General features: G+C 39.6%; 1 protein-coding gene across 23 annotated transcripts in view; it reads left to right on the top strand.

Annotated features, from left to right (window-relative positions):
* Window positions 1–15,593, top strand: part of BCAS3 (BCAS3 microtubule associated cell migration factor) — a 363,020-nt gene that overhangs the window by 93,892 nt on the left and 253,535 nt on the right. For all 23 annotated transcript variants that reach the window (XM_074594820.1, XM_074594824.1, XM_074594804.1 and 20 more), the window contains one exon: window positions 10,786–10,919. In XM_074594820.1, the coding sequence (XP_074450921.1) occupies window positions 10,786–10,919 (134 nt within the window). The remainder of the gene's footprint in view (window positions 1–10,785; window positions 10,920–15,593) is intronic.

Below are 15,593 nucleotides of genomic sequence, written 5' to 3'. Positions count from 1 at the left end.
CTGGTAACTGATGAGACCTGAGCTGGTGGTAGCCCCCTCTCCTCCAGGGAGGTCTGTCCTGTCAAAGGAGGTGGCCCGGCGCTACGGGCACCGGGGCTGTTCAGATCCACGTGCCGTCTCCTTGCTCTCTCCTATGGTGCATTTGGCACAGCCTTGGACAGGAATTCCTTTAAAAAGTCATAGTTGCACAGTAGCTTGTTACATGACTTTTATTGTTGATCTGGGACTGGCCGCTTTGGGTTCAGATTGCGGTGTCAGACGCTGCTGCTGAGCCACGGAGTTTTCCTTTCTTTGTTTCTGTTCCTGGTTACTGGGAGTGTACATAGAAATATATCTGTTACTCGTATTTGTTTTGGGAATCTGGTTTAGAGTAGAAGCTTGCGCATCTATTTGAAGTTTGTTTAATTCTTATTCATTCACTGCTGTTACTGTAAGGTTTGTTCCCTGTGTCTCAATTACGCTGGGGAGGGAAGGCTTCGTTGCCAAGAACTATATCTACAAAAAATCCAGTAGGTGGCTGTGGGTAGCCAGGAAAGATGAGAATTATCCTGTATTTGATTTTTTTTTTAGAGATTGTGCTTCAATTGCCAATTTGTTAAGGCAAGTAACTAGACTTACAGCCTCTGAAAAGGACATTTTGTTAGAAAAGCTTAGTGGTGGTCTTCTGGGACAGCATTTTTCAATAAAAGCTTTTCTCTACATGTCTTAAATGTATCCATAGAAGTGTTTGCCAGCTGCAGGATTCTGTCATGGCTTCTTACTATTTTAAGGGGAGCAAAAGATGCAATATTTTTCAGTACAAGCTCTTAAAAACAAACTGGAAATGCTATAATTACGTAAAACACTAGCTGTAGCTAAGTACACCTTCAATTTAACAGTAGCACCAACATTGGTGGGATGGGGGACGTACATTCTATATACATAAGTAATACCTACTACATACGTATCTCGAGTAGAAAAGTGTAAATTCATGCAGCTGCCTTGCAAGTTGGGAATGGGGTGCGTTCTTGGACCAAGATAGCTTTAACATAAGACAGGAAAGAGCGAGGATGTAAGACTAGATCCTTACGGAACTAAGGGCAAGGTGGTAAGAAAGATTCCAAAGAAATAGGTTTGGAGAGGAAGAAAGGAGTTCTCAGTGAACAAGAAGTGGGAGACTTTTCAAGCTGTGGTGGTTGGCTGAATGAATAGTGGCACAATTCCAGCCGTGCAAGGGAGAGGGGATGGAAAAGAAGTTTGCAAACAGTATGGAAAACAAAGAGGAGAAATCAAGGCTGTGGGTACAATTTCAAACCAGCTTACTAGAGGAGGACAGGTTAAAAAGAAGGGTGTCTTGAAAATTAACTGTAAGAACTTCAAACTTGTAATGTTAAGGACTGAAAGCTAATTTTAGGAGAATTGAAGGACCGAGAAGCTGTTGCTCACTCAGGGTTGCGCAGTAACTCAGTGCCAGAGAAGAATATTACACAGGATCCCCGATTCTAAATCCATTGCTGAAGCCAGTAAATGACATGTCAAGTTCAGTTCATTTTTGTACTTCGACTTTTGTTGTTGTAGTTTAATAGCGTAATTTCATTGTCAGAGAGAGACACTTTTAAAATAAGATACTCAGTTAGTAAATAGCTAAAAAGTACTGGTGTTTTATGAATATCTGTTATGGGTTTTTCTTTTAAATGTGGTAAATAAATGATTTGCTCTCCAGAAGTGTTACTCCTGCCAGCTTAGCGGCTGAGAGCTGTGAAGTGCAACACATCTAAAATTTTAAATAATTACGTTTCCTTGGCTACAAAAGAGCTTTTCCATCCATTAATAATGAGAAAATTAATGTTGGACCAGCAGTAAAACAGATTAAACTGTATACCCCTTGGGATGCCTGACTGCACCTTTAACGGACCTGAAATTCCTCTGATTATTTAAATGTTCAATATTGAAATGTGATGGTGGCCTTGAGTTAATAGTTAAAGAGGTTTAAATTGAAATGTCTCTGCAGAAGTTTTTCCCATTGATCAGAGCAAGTGGGCAGAAAAATACCGTATTTGATTGTTGGGAAGCATTGATAGTGCCTCACGGATTAACAGAAATTATTTTTTTTCCTGTTTTTCCTACCTAGAGGTGTACAGTCAGTCTTTTATTAAGCATGTAGATTAGCTAAGGTTTGGAGAGATCTCTTTTAATAAGTGCTGTATAAGCTAATTTATTGCAGCACCGATACAGCCGCAACCAGCACCTCGGCTGGGCTTGGACTTTTCTAGTGACCGCAACTTGCTCCTGGAGTTTGCAGGATTAATCTCCTCTGGAATATCACCCTCCTGGATGCATCATGTAGAATAAAATCAACTGCAATTATTTAACGACAGAATAATTATTTGCTTTTTCTCTGTTTATTTTGACTTCTGTTTTTCAACTGGAGTTGTTGCCTTTGAAGACAAATGTATTAAAAATACTGTAAAGGCATTACAAAGATTGTGTCTCTATATCTTATATGCTGGGCCAGAAGGTGAGAAATAATTCGTGATCTGCAGCTCACTAGCGCTGCTTTATGGTTTGTTGCTGAAGGAAAAGTGTCAGCAGTGGAATATTTTGGCATCAGAAGTGTAAATCAAGTCTGTTCTAACACAAAGTATGCTTTGAATGACAGCAAAAAAATTGTCTTCTCATCGTGATTAGCCAGGTTGACATCAATGAGAACACCCTCTTCGTGAAGTAATTTCCATGCTGTTCTCTTCTGTACTTTTTAATTCCGTTTGTGTACTTTCTTCTTTTTTTCTTCTTAAATACCTCCCCGCAGGAAACTAATTTTCATTTTATAGAAATATTCACCTAATTCTAGAGCATTTCCTACCTGAAGGTGTAACACTTTAGGATATACTGAAAATTTAGGAAATTCTTGGTCATTTGAATTCTCTGTTAAATAATTACTACATTTCAGATAGCTACGATTTAAATAAAAGTATTGTTTAAAAGCAGTCTTAAATAAAATCACTCCTTGTTTTCTGTGAGTTTAACCCTGGAAGCTCACTGAACGGGATCTTGAATCTGAGAAATGCATATGAAATCCTGTAGTCAGTGCTGTACAGCGTCGTGCCGTTTGGGTGGAAGAAATGTATTTAAAAGAGAGCAGTCCGGTGATTTGCAGTGCACAAGCTCTCCTATTTTTAAATTTCAGAAATATATGACTGTCAATAGCTTCAATCCATTGCTACTTAACTTTTTTGAAAACTTCTGGATTCAGATTTTTTCTAATTGAAGTGTTTAACCTGTTCTCTCCAAAGAAATGTATCCCCAAGCCAGGACGAAGTAGTTGTTAGTGGCAGAAGTTCCAGCAGGTTTGAATAAAGCCTGTTTGCAATTTTGAAGATCTTATATTTGAGGAGGGGGGAGACGATAGGAAACATTTCACTGTCCTTATCAAATTGATGTCTTCATGCAGATAAGATATTGTACTGCTGGAGAAGCGCGATTCAATCATTGTGCTTCGTCACCTACATTTTGCTGCAAAAAAAGTGTCATATATAAATAGTCATTTTCCATCTATGTACCGTTTTTCAGCTTTTTTCATTATTACAAAAACGTCTTGCTTTGATATGTGGCCATGAGGAGGACGGCCTTAGATCTCCGATCTTTTTCAATATGTTCTGTTCCTGTAATTTTTCTAACAGTTTCAGTAATTTTTGTAGTTTCCTATTCCTTGCTTTTAACAGAAAGGAAATATTAGGGTCTCAGTCTCTTTTAAACATTAAAAATGAACCGTTGTCCTAATCTAATATTATCCATGGTTGCTTTCTGTGCTACTGCAGAAAATTTCACAGTTTACTGAAGGATGGTTCTTTAGTCACTTTTTCGCGATCATCTTCTTGTAGAAATTTTAGTCACCTTTTTATAGAAATTTTACATTTTGTTAAAACTTGTCAAATTTGCAGGTAAATAAGGTGAATTTTAATATAATGCTGTCTATATTGAAGAAGCACGTGGACAGACTTGTAAATGTTGATTTGTTTGGTATCATTGTTGCTGAATAGACTGTTTTGATACATGATAGATTTCTAACGAATTCTAAAATACACTAAAATTACTATCAAAGCAGTCATTTAGCACAGCAGGCATTGTTAATGAGTTAACTTCCTTTCGAATTAAAGATACACAACTGTATAAAAAGGGTAACTTTATTTCCCGTCTTGACGTTGGTGGCAAAAGCTCTGTAGACTTCGGGGGGGTCAGGATTTTACCCTCTCCCTGTAACATTTACTTTAGTGTTACTCCAACGAAAAGCGAAAACCACGATAATGTGTTTCAGCAGTAGAAATGTTTACTGCAATCTCTGCAGCTAACAAACCCCCAAACGCTAATGTAACGGTGGGGGCTACGGATTTGTATCCTGTTTGGAGGAATTCCAAGGAGGGTTAAAAGAAAAGGGAGTCTGTTCCCTTTGATCTTTTGCCCTCACTTACTCAGCTGCCCTCAGTGTGCGTTCTCTAGTTTCGGGAGGGAGAAACCCATCCTGATAAAGTTTTAGTATTTATTGGGCCATCAGCTGTAGCCAGTTAATGTTTGAAACTGGTGAATAGTTTTTTAGTACATCAAGCGTACCGTTGAGCCATCTGTTGGACATGGGAAATGTCTGACGGTTTCCATACATCCACCCCAAGCTCTGAATATTCAGATTAAATACATGATTGTCCTTAGTGTGTTGCGGTGTGTAGAGATTTCCAGAGTACAGTCATAGGGAATTATTTATTCACAAAATAATTTTTTATTATTGTTCTCTTTCTTTTGACTTGCTGGGGTTTCTTTTGTTATCTATTTTTAAATATTTTGGATATCTTTATGTACTTGTGTTTATTTTTTGGTGAATTTTGTTGTTAAAATCAGATTTTCCTTATTTAGTTAAGCTTTTTTTGAGACCAAACATTGTAACCGCGGGGTATATGTTACACTTGGAAGTATAGACGGGCTTACTAGCACTAATATTTGGCTGTATTTTGACTAGCATCAGCCTCAGAGAGGAGTTAAGCGAGTATAAATAAAGCTACTGTTCATAGGTCAGGTCATGTGTTTCATAAAACCGTGGGCCATATAAACTTTGTCACATCTTAACAAGACACGCAGGCGAGTGCTTTTGGGGGAGAGCTGCGGCGGAGCAGGAATCCGTGCGGTTCTCGTGCCGAGGGTGGGGATGCCGAGCGAAAGGCAGATGGGCCGAATCGGGGGCGACTGCAAGTCAGCGCCGTGCTGCTCAGCTCCCTGAAAAACCTGCAAGGCATAATATTCACCCTGCATGGTATCTATGCTCATGTTTTAAAAAAACCTCAAAATCAGGGTTCATATTTTTTTCATCACTGTTTGTGTAAACAGCGTATTTGTGCGATGGCTATACAGGGGGCTCTGTGGCTCTGCATGCGGGGAAATGCAGGAGTTGCATTTTTAATTTTAGTATATCCACGAGTATGTGCTTCCTTCATGCAGATCTGTGCCTGTTTGCCTAACATTTATGCCCTCGGTGTTTTTAAAACAAATCCAGCGCAGCTTGAACGTGTTGAGTTCTTCAGTGTGTAATTACAGAATGACATTGTTTTGGAAGGCGGAAAAACCCTGCTGTTACTCTGAAAGATGGCATTATTTAAAGTGGAGTTATTCGTGAAACTCAAACCCAAGGTGAAATTGTGTGTACCTCATTTGTATGCATATAATAAACAACTATGCAATTAGATAGGTGTTATAAATAGGATGTGGTGGAGATGCTTAGGCTGCTCAGGTTTCCTAGATTTTATAGCAAGTACCCAACCGAGATTTGCTGCCCTCTAATTTTGCCGTTTGGGCTAACCAGCTGACGCCTGGTTGAAAAGAGTTATGTTCCTACAAGGCCACAGAAGCCTTAGTATTCCGTCTCCGTCTCCTTCGGATGGCGGAGAACTCTGTGTACCATCAGCAACTTCAATCCCACCCTTTCGGCCAACCCTCATCTATCAAAGCCGGGCTGCGAGCGAGCAAGAGGAAGCTCCCAGATAAACATACAGCAGCGCCTAAACTCCTAATCACTCTGGGCTTCCGCTTCCAGGCCCTATAATTAGAAGTCCTTCTTTTCCTTGTATTCCCAGTTGACGCAAATGCTTTTTGTGGCTTGGCACCTCATTTAGGGCGTGGGCTTAGTTTATGGCCAGGCCAGAGTCTGGTTTAGTCTTCTGATACTGCATAAATAGCTCTTAACCCACAGTCTGCATCTGTACTAGTTTTTCCTTTTATGCAGATATTCACTGTATTTTTTAACGTTTCTATCCTGGAAAGAAGCTTATTGTTTCCCAAACAGAATGCAGGAAAAGTAGGAAGCTGTAAATTAGGGCAAATGTATCTGTCAGGTAAAACAAAGCTTTGGCGATTACTATTTTTTCTTTTTTTTTCCATCTAGGGTATCTGTTCCTTTTAAACTGGATTTTAATCATCTCTGTGGATTTGAAAAACCACACAGTAAAACAGTCATTAATTTAAACTAGCTGCGCCCCTCATATTATGGAGAAGCAAAATCAGAATTTTTGCAGTGAGATACGTATAAAGTAATATCTGCTTTACACATAAATTTCCACCGGGTTCTGTGTATGCAAGACTTTTTCAATTGATTTCAGATGTTATCTGTTAAACAGGGATTAATGCCAGTTTGAAAAATAAGCAGGAAATCCTTGAGAATTATTCACTTTTCATCTATGATTATTCATACATAAAGTACGTCGTAAGAGAAAACATTTTGGACTGAGCTTATGACAGCTTTACCCCCTATTTCCGTCTAAACAACTTTTGGGGAAAACTGTCACGAGGTCTTTTAGAAAGCGGAGTTGAAGTTTCCTGCGCTTGAAAGTGAAAGTGAGGTAAGGACCAGGATTCAAGTTCAGGTTTCTCTGCTGGGATTAGGTATTCCTGCGGGGGTGTCGCAGCAGCCTTTTGTTGCAGGGAGATGGAGAGAGAAACGGAATGGCTGAGCTGTAATAATTGAAAACTGTGATTCTTCAGCGCGAAGTAACGAGAGCTGGAAAATCCCACACCAAAACCCCAAGTCAAATGTCCTAAAACATCAGTGATTTATTGTTTGAATAGCAGTAGTAAGAAAGATATTTCAAAATGCTGTTTTATAAATACACGTTCTTGCACATCTGTGGTACTGTGCTTGCGAGCTCTGTGTTGATACAAGTTGTGCAAGTATATGTTTGTACTTCAGATGCGAATGTGGGTATGAAAGGTCCTCCTTTAACTTACTGAAAAACAGTTGCTAATATAAGCGAAGGGCCTGTTTTCCCTTGGCTTTCATCTAATAAAATGCATTTATTCCAAACAGTGACAGACAGCAGGAGTTTAGATTAGACATGTGAAATTGCCAAATCAGATACCACCCATCTTTCTATTTTTAAGCCAATTCCTTTCCACCCACAACTGTATTGTCTTTCACCTCTGTACTCCTTCAAGTTAGCAAAAACAGAAAAAAAAACAACAAACCCAAACCAAAAAAACCACGAAACCCAAAAACCCCGAAGGCAACGCAGATTAATATGGAACCAAGAAGTATGTACGTCATATGGAACTGATCAGAGCTGCAGATGGGCGAGCGCGTTTCACGGCGTCGTTCGTTGGGAGACGGCGCGTGTCGTCCAACGAGCAACCAGGTCACCCGTCTGCTGCGTGGCGTGGTGTGACACACCTCCTGGTGCCTGGGCCCAAAGCGAGCTCTCCAGCCGTGCCCTGCTCAGGGGAATCAAGATTACAGATTTGGGAAAAAAAAAATGTGAGGAGAAAGGGTGAAATTATATCACGTCTGCATACTCTGGGGTTTATTGCACCGTCCGCAGACACCTGCGTTTCTAGCCAATGTTGGAAAGGAGATACCGGTTAGCTAAACAACAGCTAGGTTTGATGGACAACGCAGTATGGTAATTCCTGTGTTTTCACTGGCTCGTGATTATTACGCAGCTTTCTGTCTCCAGTTTCCAGACAGATTTTTGGCTCGTTTAAAGTGGGGGGATTTTGTTGGGTTGGTTTTTTGTGTTGTTTTTTTTTTTTTTTTTTTTTACGATCTTCATTGCACTGTGCCATGTGATGGGATACACATGAAGAATGTCTGCGCTCAGATCTCTGGGTGCACTCAGCTCTGCGTATGTATTTATAAAAGACTTCTAGCACTTTGGGGGAAGAAAAAAAATCTCGGTTTGCTGAGGCCGTCTGTTCACTGTTGAGAGAAGCCGTATGTATTCATCTCTTCCAGCTTCTCTTTCTCCAAAGGTCCTTTCCATCTGGACTAAAGAGAGAGCTCGAAAGGACCAAAACCACACTCAACTTCTATATAAAGCTATCTAATGCGTGAGGAGAGGCAAACATGGGAATATAGAAAATAAATCCTTACTGTCTTGAATTAGATCATCTGGAGTATCATCGCTCCAGTAATAGCGGCAGCCTAATTCTAGCACACAAACCCGTTTGCTTCCAGCTTTCTCCACTGGAAATGCTATATATTACTGAGGACCGCACACTTCACTAGAAGGGAAGTGTATTTTGTGATGTTTCAGAACAGAATTAATGCAAATTGTGTGCATAATCCCACACTAAAGACTTGGCTGACTTGCACTTGAGCAACTTTAGCTGTATTTCCTATCAACACAGTCACTACAAATCAAGGAAATTGCCAGTTAAGCCAACATTAACATCCAGACCAACCTCAACTCACATGCCTTACCGCCCAAACATAATACCCAAATGCACTCACGGATTTCTTAGCTCCATAACAAACTCTCTTTTCATTTCTAACACTCGCAATCGGAGTAACAGCCTGTAACAGTAAAAGTATGTCTACTGGAGGGAATCTCACTGAGGTCAGAGTTAAGATTTTGCATTTTTGTGATTTTGAGGAAATGGATGTGTGCAGTGTGGGTGGCCTCGCGCTCCGGCCAAGCCCAACCAACATCAGTGGTCAAGCTGAGAAGGAAACCTGTAGGCAATTTTGTCTCGAAGTGCAATTTGGATTTGTCTCCGGTTTTGTACCTTGCTGCTGGTGGGCCTCATAGTCTTGAAAGTATTTGCTTATTTTCACGAGATGCTTATTTCCCAAGAGTTATGGTCAAGAGAACCCGAGGCGTGCGCCTGCTCGTGCAGATGCAAAATCTGCGAGGATGCTGCATTATCCCCTTGGGAGGCATCAGGATGGTGCCGTTCCTCCCGTCAGCCGAGACCCACGCACAAACCTGCTTCGGCCTCGGAGGATGAGGAGGCGGCACTGGGGAGTGAAGGTCAAGGCTTTGGCTGCTGAATTTTTTCTATTGGAGCTCAAGGGAAGGGGGATTCCAGGATTGCCAAGGAGGAAAAATGCAGGATAGCATCGAGTGATGGTGTAATGGTGGTTCAGTAGAGAAATTAATTAAACGTAATCTAAGAGAGTGTTTCTCCTCTGCTCAGTACACAACAGGATTATTTTTTTTTCCCAATTTAATTCTAAAATTTACAAGTGGCATATGCTAGGACTTTAATGGTAAGGTGTGAGGGCTTTCAGACTAGTGCTGTATATATTTGTCTAGCGGCAGTGGGCAGAAGATGGAAGGATGAATCGCAGAGCTGTGCGTAAATAAACAGAGAAAGCGAACACTCTTTTATGACAGAAATAAGATAATCATTTGTCCTTTGAATAGGTGTCATGTAAAATGTGGAGACCTCAGTTCTCTTCCTGAAGGATGACAGATTTCAATTATGCTTTATGTTTACCAACACAACGGAGCTATGTGGAAGTTTCTGGTTTTGTTTAATAGATGGGTACCTTGAAAATTATTTAGAAGACACTTCAATGTAGCTATTAAACTGCTAAAATCGCCTTGTACTTGACATTCATTAAATGTTGGAGGATTACTTTGGGTGATAACTTCCTAAATTTCATTAATAAGCATGGTAATACAGACATTTGTGTACAGAAAAATAAATCTGAAGTTTGTTTACTGTAGTCCTAAATTCTGCTGCGATGCCATACTTTTCTTATTTGTACAAAAGTTGTTCTTTTTTGGTATACAAATGTAAACTTTTATGTTAAATGGGCTTCAAATATGTTTGTAAATGTTTATAAACTGGGTCATGGACTGACATATAGTGGGAGAAAAAAGGTAAATAGGATATATAAGTTACTGGGATTCTGCTGATCTTCTAATTTAATCATTTCAGTACATCCATCAGGGACCTGTTTTCAATGAAGCTAGTACCTAATTTAATATTTCACTTGAAAGCTCTCAACTCCGATTTGCTGCCTTTCAAGCAATAAATCAGATAGTTTCTTTCATATACATTTAGAAGAAAGATGATGCTTCAAGATTGTTTCTGGTATGGGTTGTTTTGGCTGGGTTTTGATAATGTTTCTTCTTCCAAAAATTATTATTATGGACACATCGATCTTTTTTTTACTGGCTCTTTCACACTGAAGAGCATTTTGGGGTTTCACTCTAATGTTCATCACTTCAGTGCTTCGTATTGGTCATGCAAGTTCTCAACTTTAGTTAGAATATTCCCATATTTTTTGTTGGCTTTTGTAGATTTGTATTGTAATAGTAAAGTAGTAATGCTGTTAATATGATTTCAGTTCAGTTCTGATTCGTTTTTATGAAGTGAATCCTTTTCAGTTAAGTCATTTTCTGCAACTGTTTTCTTTTGTTTCCAGAAAACGAAATGTAAGCAACGCTAGCTTTTTTAGGTAGACGTTCATAAGCCTCTTCTTCTGCAGTGATTAATCTCTTGTGCTTTTGTGTTTCTTTTTTCTGTTTCTTTTTTTTTACCCAGGGATGTTGCTGGTCACTACTGACACATTAGGCCATGATTTCCATGTTTTTCAAATACTGACACATCCTTGGTCATCATCACAAAGTGCCGTCCATCATTTGTATACACTTCACAGGGGAGAGACTGAAGCCAAAGTAAGTTAAACTATTTGCTGAAGAATAATCCCCAGACACCTTATACATTTTGTGTATGTTGGCACTTTAATGTTTGTTTCAGCACACAAAGAGCCTTTCTTATGTTATAGCCACAGAAAGGATAAGAGCACAGCGTTTAACCTGGACAATAATAAATTCTTGCCCTTTACAATGAGGTGCTGTCAGATTTATTCAGATATGACACTACCTCCAAAGAGCCCAGATTATTAGCTGTGTTTGTACTTAACCTTTTCTCATGTAACATGTTAAACATTTGTCTAGTGCCCGTGAAGCAACTGTCAGGGATGGCTTGACTTTGGTGGTAAAAGCCAAAGACAGACAATTAAAGAGTTGAAAGGACTTCTAGCTACGCTTTATCTACGCTTCAGCAAAGTGGGGGAAGACTGTAGCGATACAGATTTAATTTCCCAGTTTAAAAATCCCACTCTTAAAAATGGAAGACTAGATTAGGTGAAAAAGTCTAAAATTATATGTTAAAAAATGCTCAGTGAACTGGTTTACTGGTAAAGTGGGAAGAAGTGAGAGAGATCACTTCTGGCATCGGTGCGATAGAAGCAGCGCAGTGTATAATGCTCGAATCCTTCGCTGCAATGCTTTTAGGCATCAGGAGAGCCTCACCTTTGTAGCATTGAGTAACTGTTGGAGAACCTGTTTTAAATACATAAATAAAAATGTCACCACGGGGTAAGAAATGAGTATTGCACTTGCTGATGCAATTACACACTGAAAGCACAGACTCGTGACAGGCTGGCAGATGTAAACCAGTGTGACAGAGAGAAGCCTCGGGCACTGTGATTCCACCCCTGCCACTGGAAGCTTGGATTATTGTGGTATCGTGATTATAGTTCCTTAAAGCCATTTTTTCTATGGGTTGTGCCATTTCCCTTAAGGTTTGGGGGTTTTTTTGCCTTACCTCTGTAACAAGTAGAATCTGAAAGCTTTATTTAATGTAGTGGCGGTTGATAATGTTCCAGTCTGTGTGAATTGAAATTCCTGGATGTTTAAATACTCTACAGCTTTGCTGCTACCGTTCTGGCAAAGTGTAATTGCTATTATAGACAGTGGTTCACTATAGGAAGGAATAACCAATCTGGAAAGCGAGAGGAAATTAGGAAAAGCTGTCCATATAGGATAATATATATAGTACTTACAAGTACTTTTTATAACTAATATAAAGGGCATTGAGATCTGTGTGCATACCTCTACTCTGGCATCTATTTGAGCATGTACTATAATGTGTTCAAAGTTATAAAGTTATTTTTGTTCTACTTTCATACAAAAAATGGGAAATTTCCTATAATCAGTATTGAAAACCAGAGCATAGGACTCCAGTCACTGGGAACAAAGGTGGTGTTCTGGTTTTTACAGCTGATAAATTTGTTTTTAAGGCATACATTGGGAACCAAACACAACATGTTTTAGGGAATAAACCTTTATTGATAGGTGGTTTTGGGGATGTAGTATTAGCATCTCTGTGAAAGCATTGCATTTGATTCTCAGAATCAACATAGTAAAGTTTTGCCCTAATTTGCCACATAGTTTTCATTTAGGATGTGAACAGTATAGCTTTTGGAATGGTATAAAATAGAGAAAACTCTAACCAGTCTGAGGCGCATTGCTGGATTTCACAACTCCCTTGATAATTAAACTATCCAGCCATAATATCGCATTGGTACCTGTGATTCTCAATACACATCTATCACTTAAAATATTTACATAATACGATGGATGATTTTTCTTTTGGAATAACAGTACTTGTTTCGTGAGAAGGGTAGTACGTGTTGGTATTCTTCTGTTCTGTAAACTTCATGTTATCAGTAGCATCAGACAAGAATTTTGGAGACTGATTTAAAATTCTCAATGCAGATATTCCGAGGCACACACTGGAAGCCTTTGTACTTCCTTTCTTGGTTAGAATAGTACTTACACATTTGCAACCAGACCTTTTTCTTTCCCCCCGCCCTGGTTTAGAGCTAATTGTGAATCAAGGCCAATGGTCTTAAAGGTCACCTTCTGTACTGGAGCTATAAAAAGGTCTAATTTGTGTTGATGGACATGAGTGATTATCAGTGTCAAAATTTGTTTAGCTACTACCCATTATAAATTGTTTAAACATCATCATTATGCCCTTGTTATATGTGATATTTTAATGTCCATACTGAAGTCATCTGCTTTTGTACGTGAGATTCTGGCCGATAGACCCTCACCACACATTTCCCAAAATACCCTTTCACAGTCTGATGCGTGATTTTTCTTTCTTGCTTTACGATCCATTAGCGTGTTTCTTACAAATTCTTACATACTGTTCATGGACAAAAACTGGAACATTGGTACTGTTTATAAAAGTGGTGTACTTGTCTCCTGGCTGTGGCTAAGCTGCTGGGCGTACAGAAGTTCCCTGTACGGCATCACTGTTTATGCACTAATTGACTGTACATGGAGTACACGGTCAGACGGATTTTTTCCAAGAAGTGTTGGATCTGCAATGTACACTTTGTGGAATACATGGCATATCAGTTTTGCTCTGAGAGCAGAAATTTGGGAACCAAATATATTAGTGTTCCAAATATTGACAGGTATATCTGATGTTATAACAATGTTTGAATTGCGATTTTACCCAGTTTAGAATATCAGCCCTGGAGTTATCCCCTTTGGCGGGGCTGCGGAATTCCTGGTCTCAGTTTTTCCTTGTCTTTAGTTGGAGGGCAGGCCAATAGCTCGGTATTTCTCATCTGTCTCCTAAGAGAAGGTGGCAGGTAGTCCCTTCTGTCATTCGTATACAGAAGCATCTTAAGTGGATTAAGTTGCATGCTTAATGTATATTAAAGAAAAAGAAGCAAGTGTTGTGATTTAATAATGGTGTTTTCTGATCGATTTACTGCAATCAAGCAGTGTCTCTCAGTCACCCCTGTGTCTTTCGACTGAGTCAGATGTATTGGCTACATGGGTACTTCAGCTTAATAAAACTGAAGAATATATGCTCCATCCTGCATTAATTTTTCAAAATTCTGGACAAATTCTGGTTTGTTTTGGGGTTGAGAAATTCCAGTCTGAAAGACCGTTTCTACCTTTTCCTGACCATTTCTGAAATACAGAGAGACTGGTTGGAAGGAGATGTGTAGGCGTTTTGTCTCCTTTGGTGGACATCAGGCTCTTGGCCTTGGCCAAAGCAGAATTTTGTGTAAGCATTTGCAATGAGTTGGCCACTCCATCCAGACGGTGTCACTGAAATCGTATCGTTAATGGATGGGATGAAATAGAGTTTGTGCTTTGATTTTTATAAAAGGAAAAATGAAAATTGATTTTAATACGGAACGTTGTGTTTGCAGTGACAGTCTACCCCGATAGCTATACTTAACGCTATTTGTAGTGTTTCTGTTGGATGGAGGAGAAGGGGATGAGGCTGTTACAAGTTCCTCCACAAACTCAGCTTCCCCTGTGCTGGAGCGGTGCTCACAGCAGGTTGTGCTGCTGCTCAGGGTATGTTCAATGTAAGCGGTGGTATTCTCCCTGACTCCTCACAGCTAGGCCTCATAACTTGGTTTTCCTTTTCTCTTTCTGCACGCTTTGAACAATGAAACAGTGTTACTGAGTTTTAAAGTGTTGTTATTGCAAATCTGTGTTGTATTTGCTGACGCTGAGCAGCAAATATAGGAAGAAGCCTTATCTGCTGAATAAAACCTTGAGTCGGGACTGTGAAGATCGCTCAGTTCCTCACGAAGCCACTGACTTGTTTGGGTGCCTCAGATGAAGATGCCTTAAGATGGGAAGCGGACCTCTGTCTCGTAAGGGAGTTGTGAGGATAACGGCCATGAAAGAATGTGAAGTGCTCAGATACTTTCTTGGTTTGAGTGATACAAGTCCCAAGGTCGCATCATTCACAGCTACTTTTCTGAAAACACAGACAGAAATCACTGTTTTGGTTACATTGCATTAATATCTTTCAGTCTTTACGTGCTACTTATGCTTTAGATTTTTTTCTTTTTTTTTTTTTTCAACTTAAGAGAAGAAAACCTGGTATGTTTGATGCACTGTGTTACGTGGTGAAGGTTCATTGCAAGCACTGGCTGTATTTAACCAGAGCAGAGAGCGCACCGGAGCTGTTGGAGAATCCATGCTTGCACGATTTGGCTGTAAAGAGAAAAAATGTGCATGTGTATGTGGTGCCCAGTTTGGTTAAGGATACATTTTCTTGTCCTGCAGCTCTTGCATTGTAAGTCAACACTTATTGCACTCATATTTTTGTCCAAGAGCATTTTGAAAGGATTTTAATAAAAGTATAGCATGTTCCGAACTGAGGAAGCTCATTTACTTGCAGATGAAAGTTAGACTGTCACCTGATGATCCTTTCTCTTTGATCTGAAATTGTAAACAGAAAAAAAAAAATCCCTGAAAACAGTATTATCTCAACCTAGAACAAATAAACGTAATGATAGCATCAGTGGGCTGGTGGCCAGAGTCCTCTCTAATCTTTTACGCTGTCAGACTTTTGTTATTCTGACTCTCAAACCGCTGCTAGAGCTGACTTCGGCCAGCATAGGTAAACAGAGGGAATGATAAAAACATTCCAGCCCGGGCTGCCACAGAACACATGCAATTTTACACTTTTCTAGGGAATGCGTGAATGTTTTCGTGACGCGATTTCATACAGAC

This window comes from Larus michahellis, chromosome 7 (assembly GCF_964199755.1).
Source record: "Larus michahellis chromosome 7, bLarMic1.1, whole genome shotgun sequence".
NCBI classification, from domain to species: domain Eukaryota; kingdom Metazoa; phylum Chordata; class Aves; order Charadriiformes; family Laridae; genus Larus; species Larus michahellis.
This window is presented reverse-complemented; position numbering and strand designations above follow the sequence as displayed.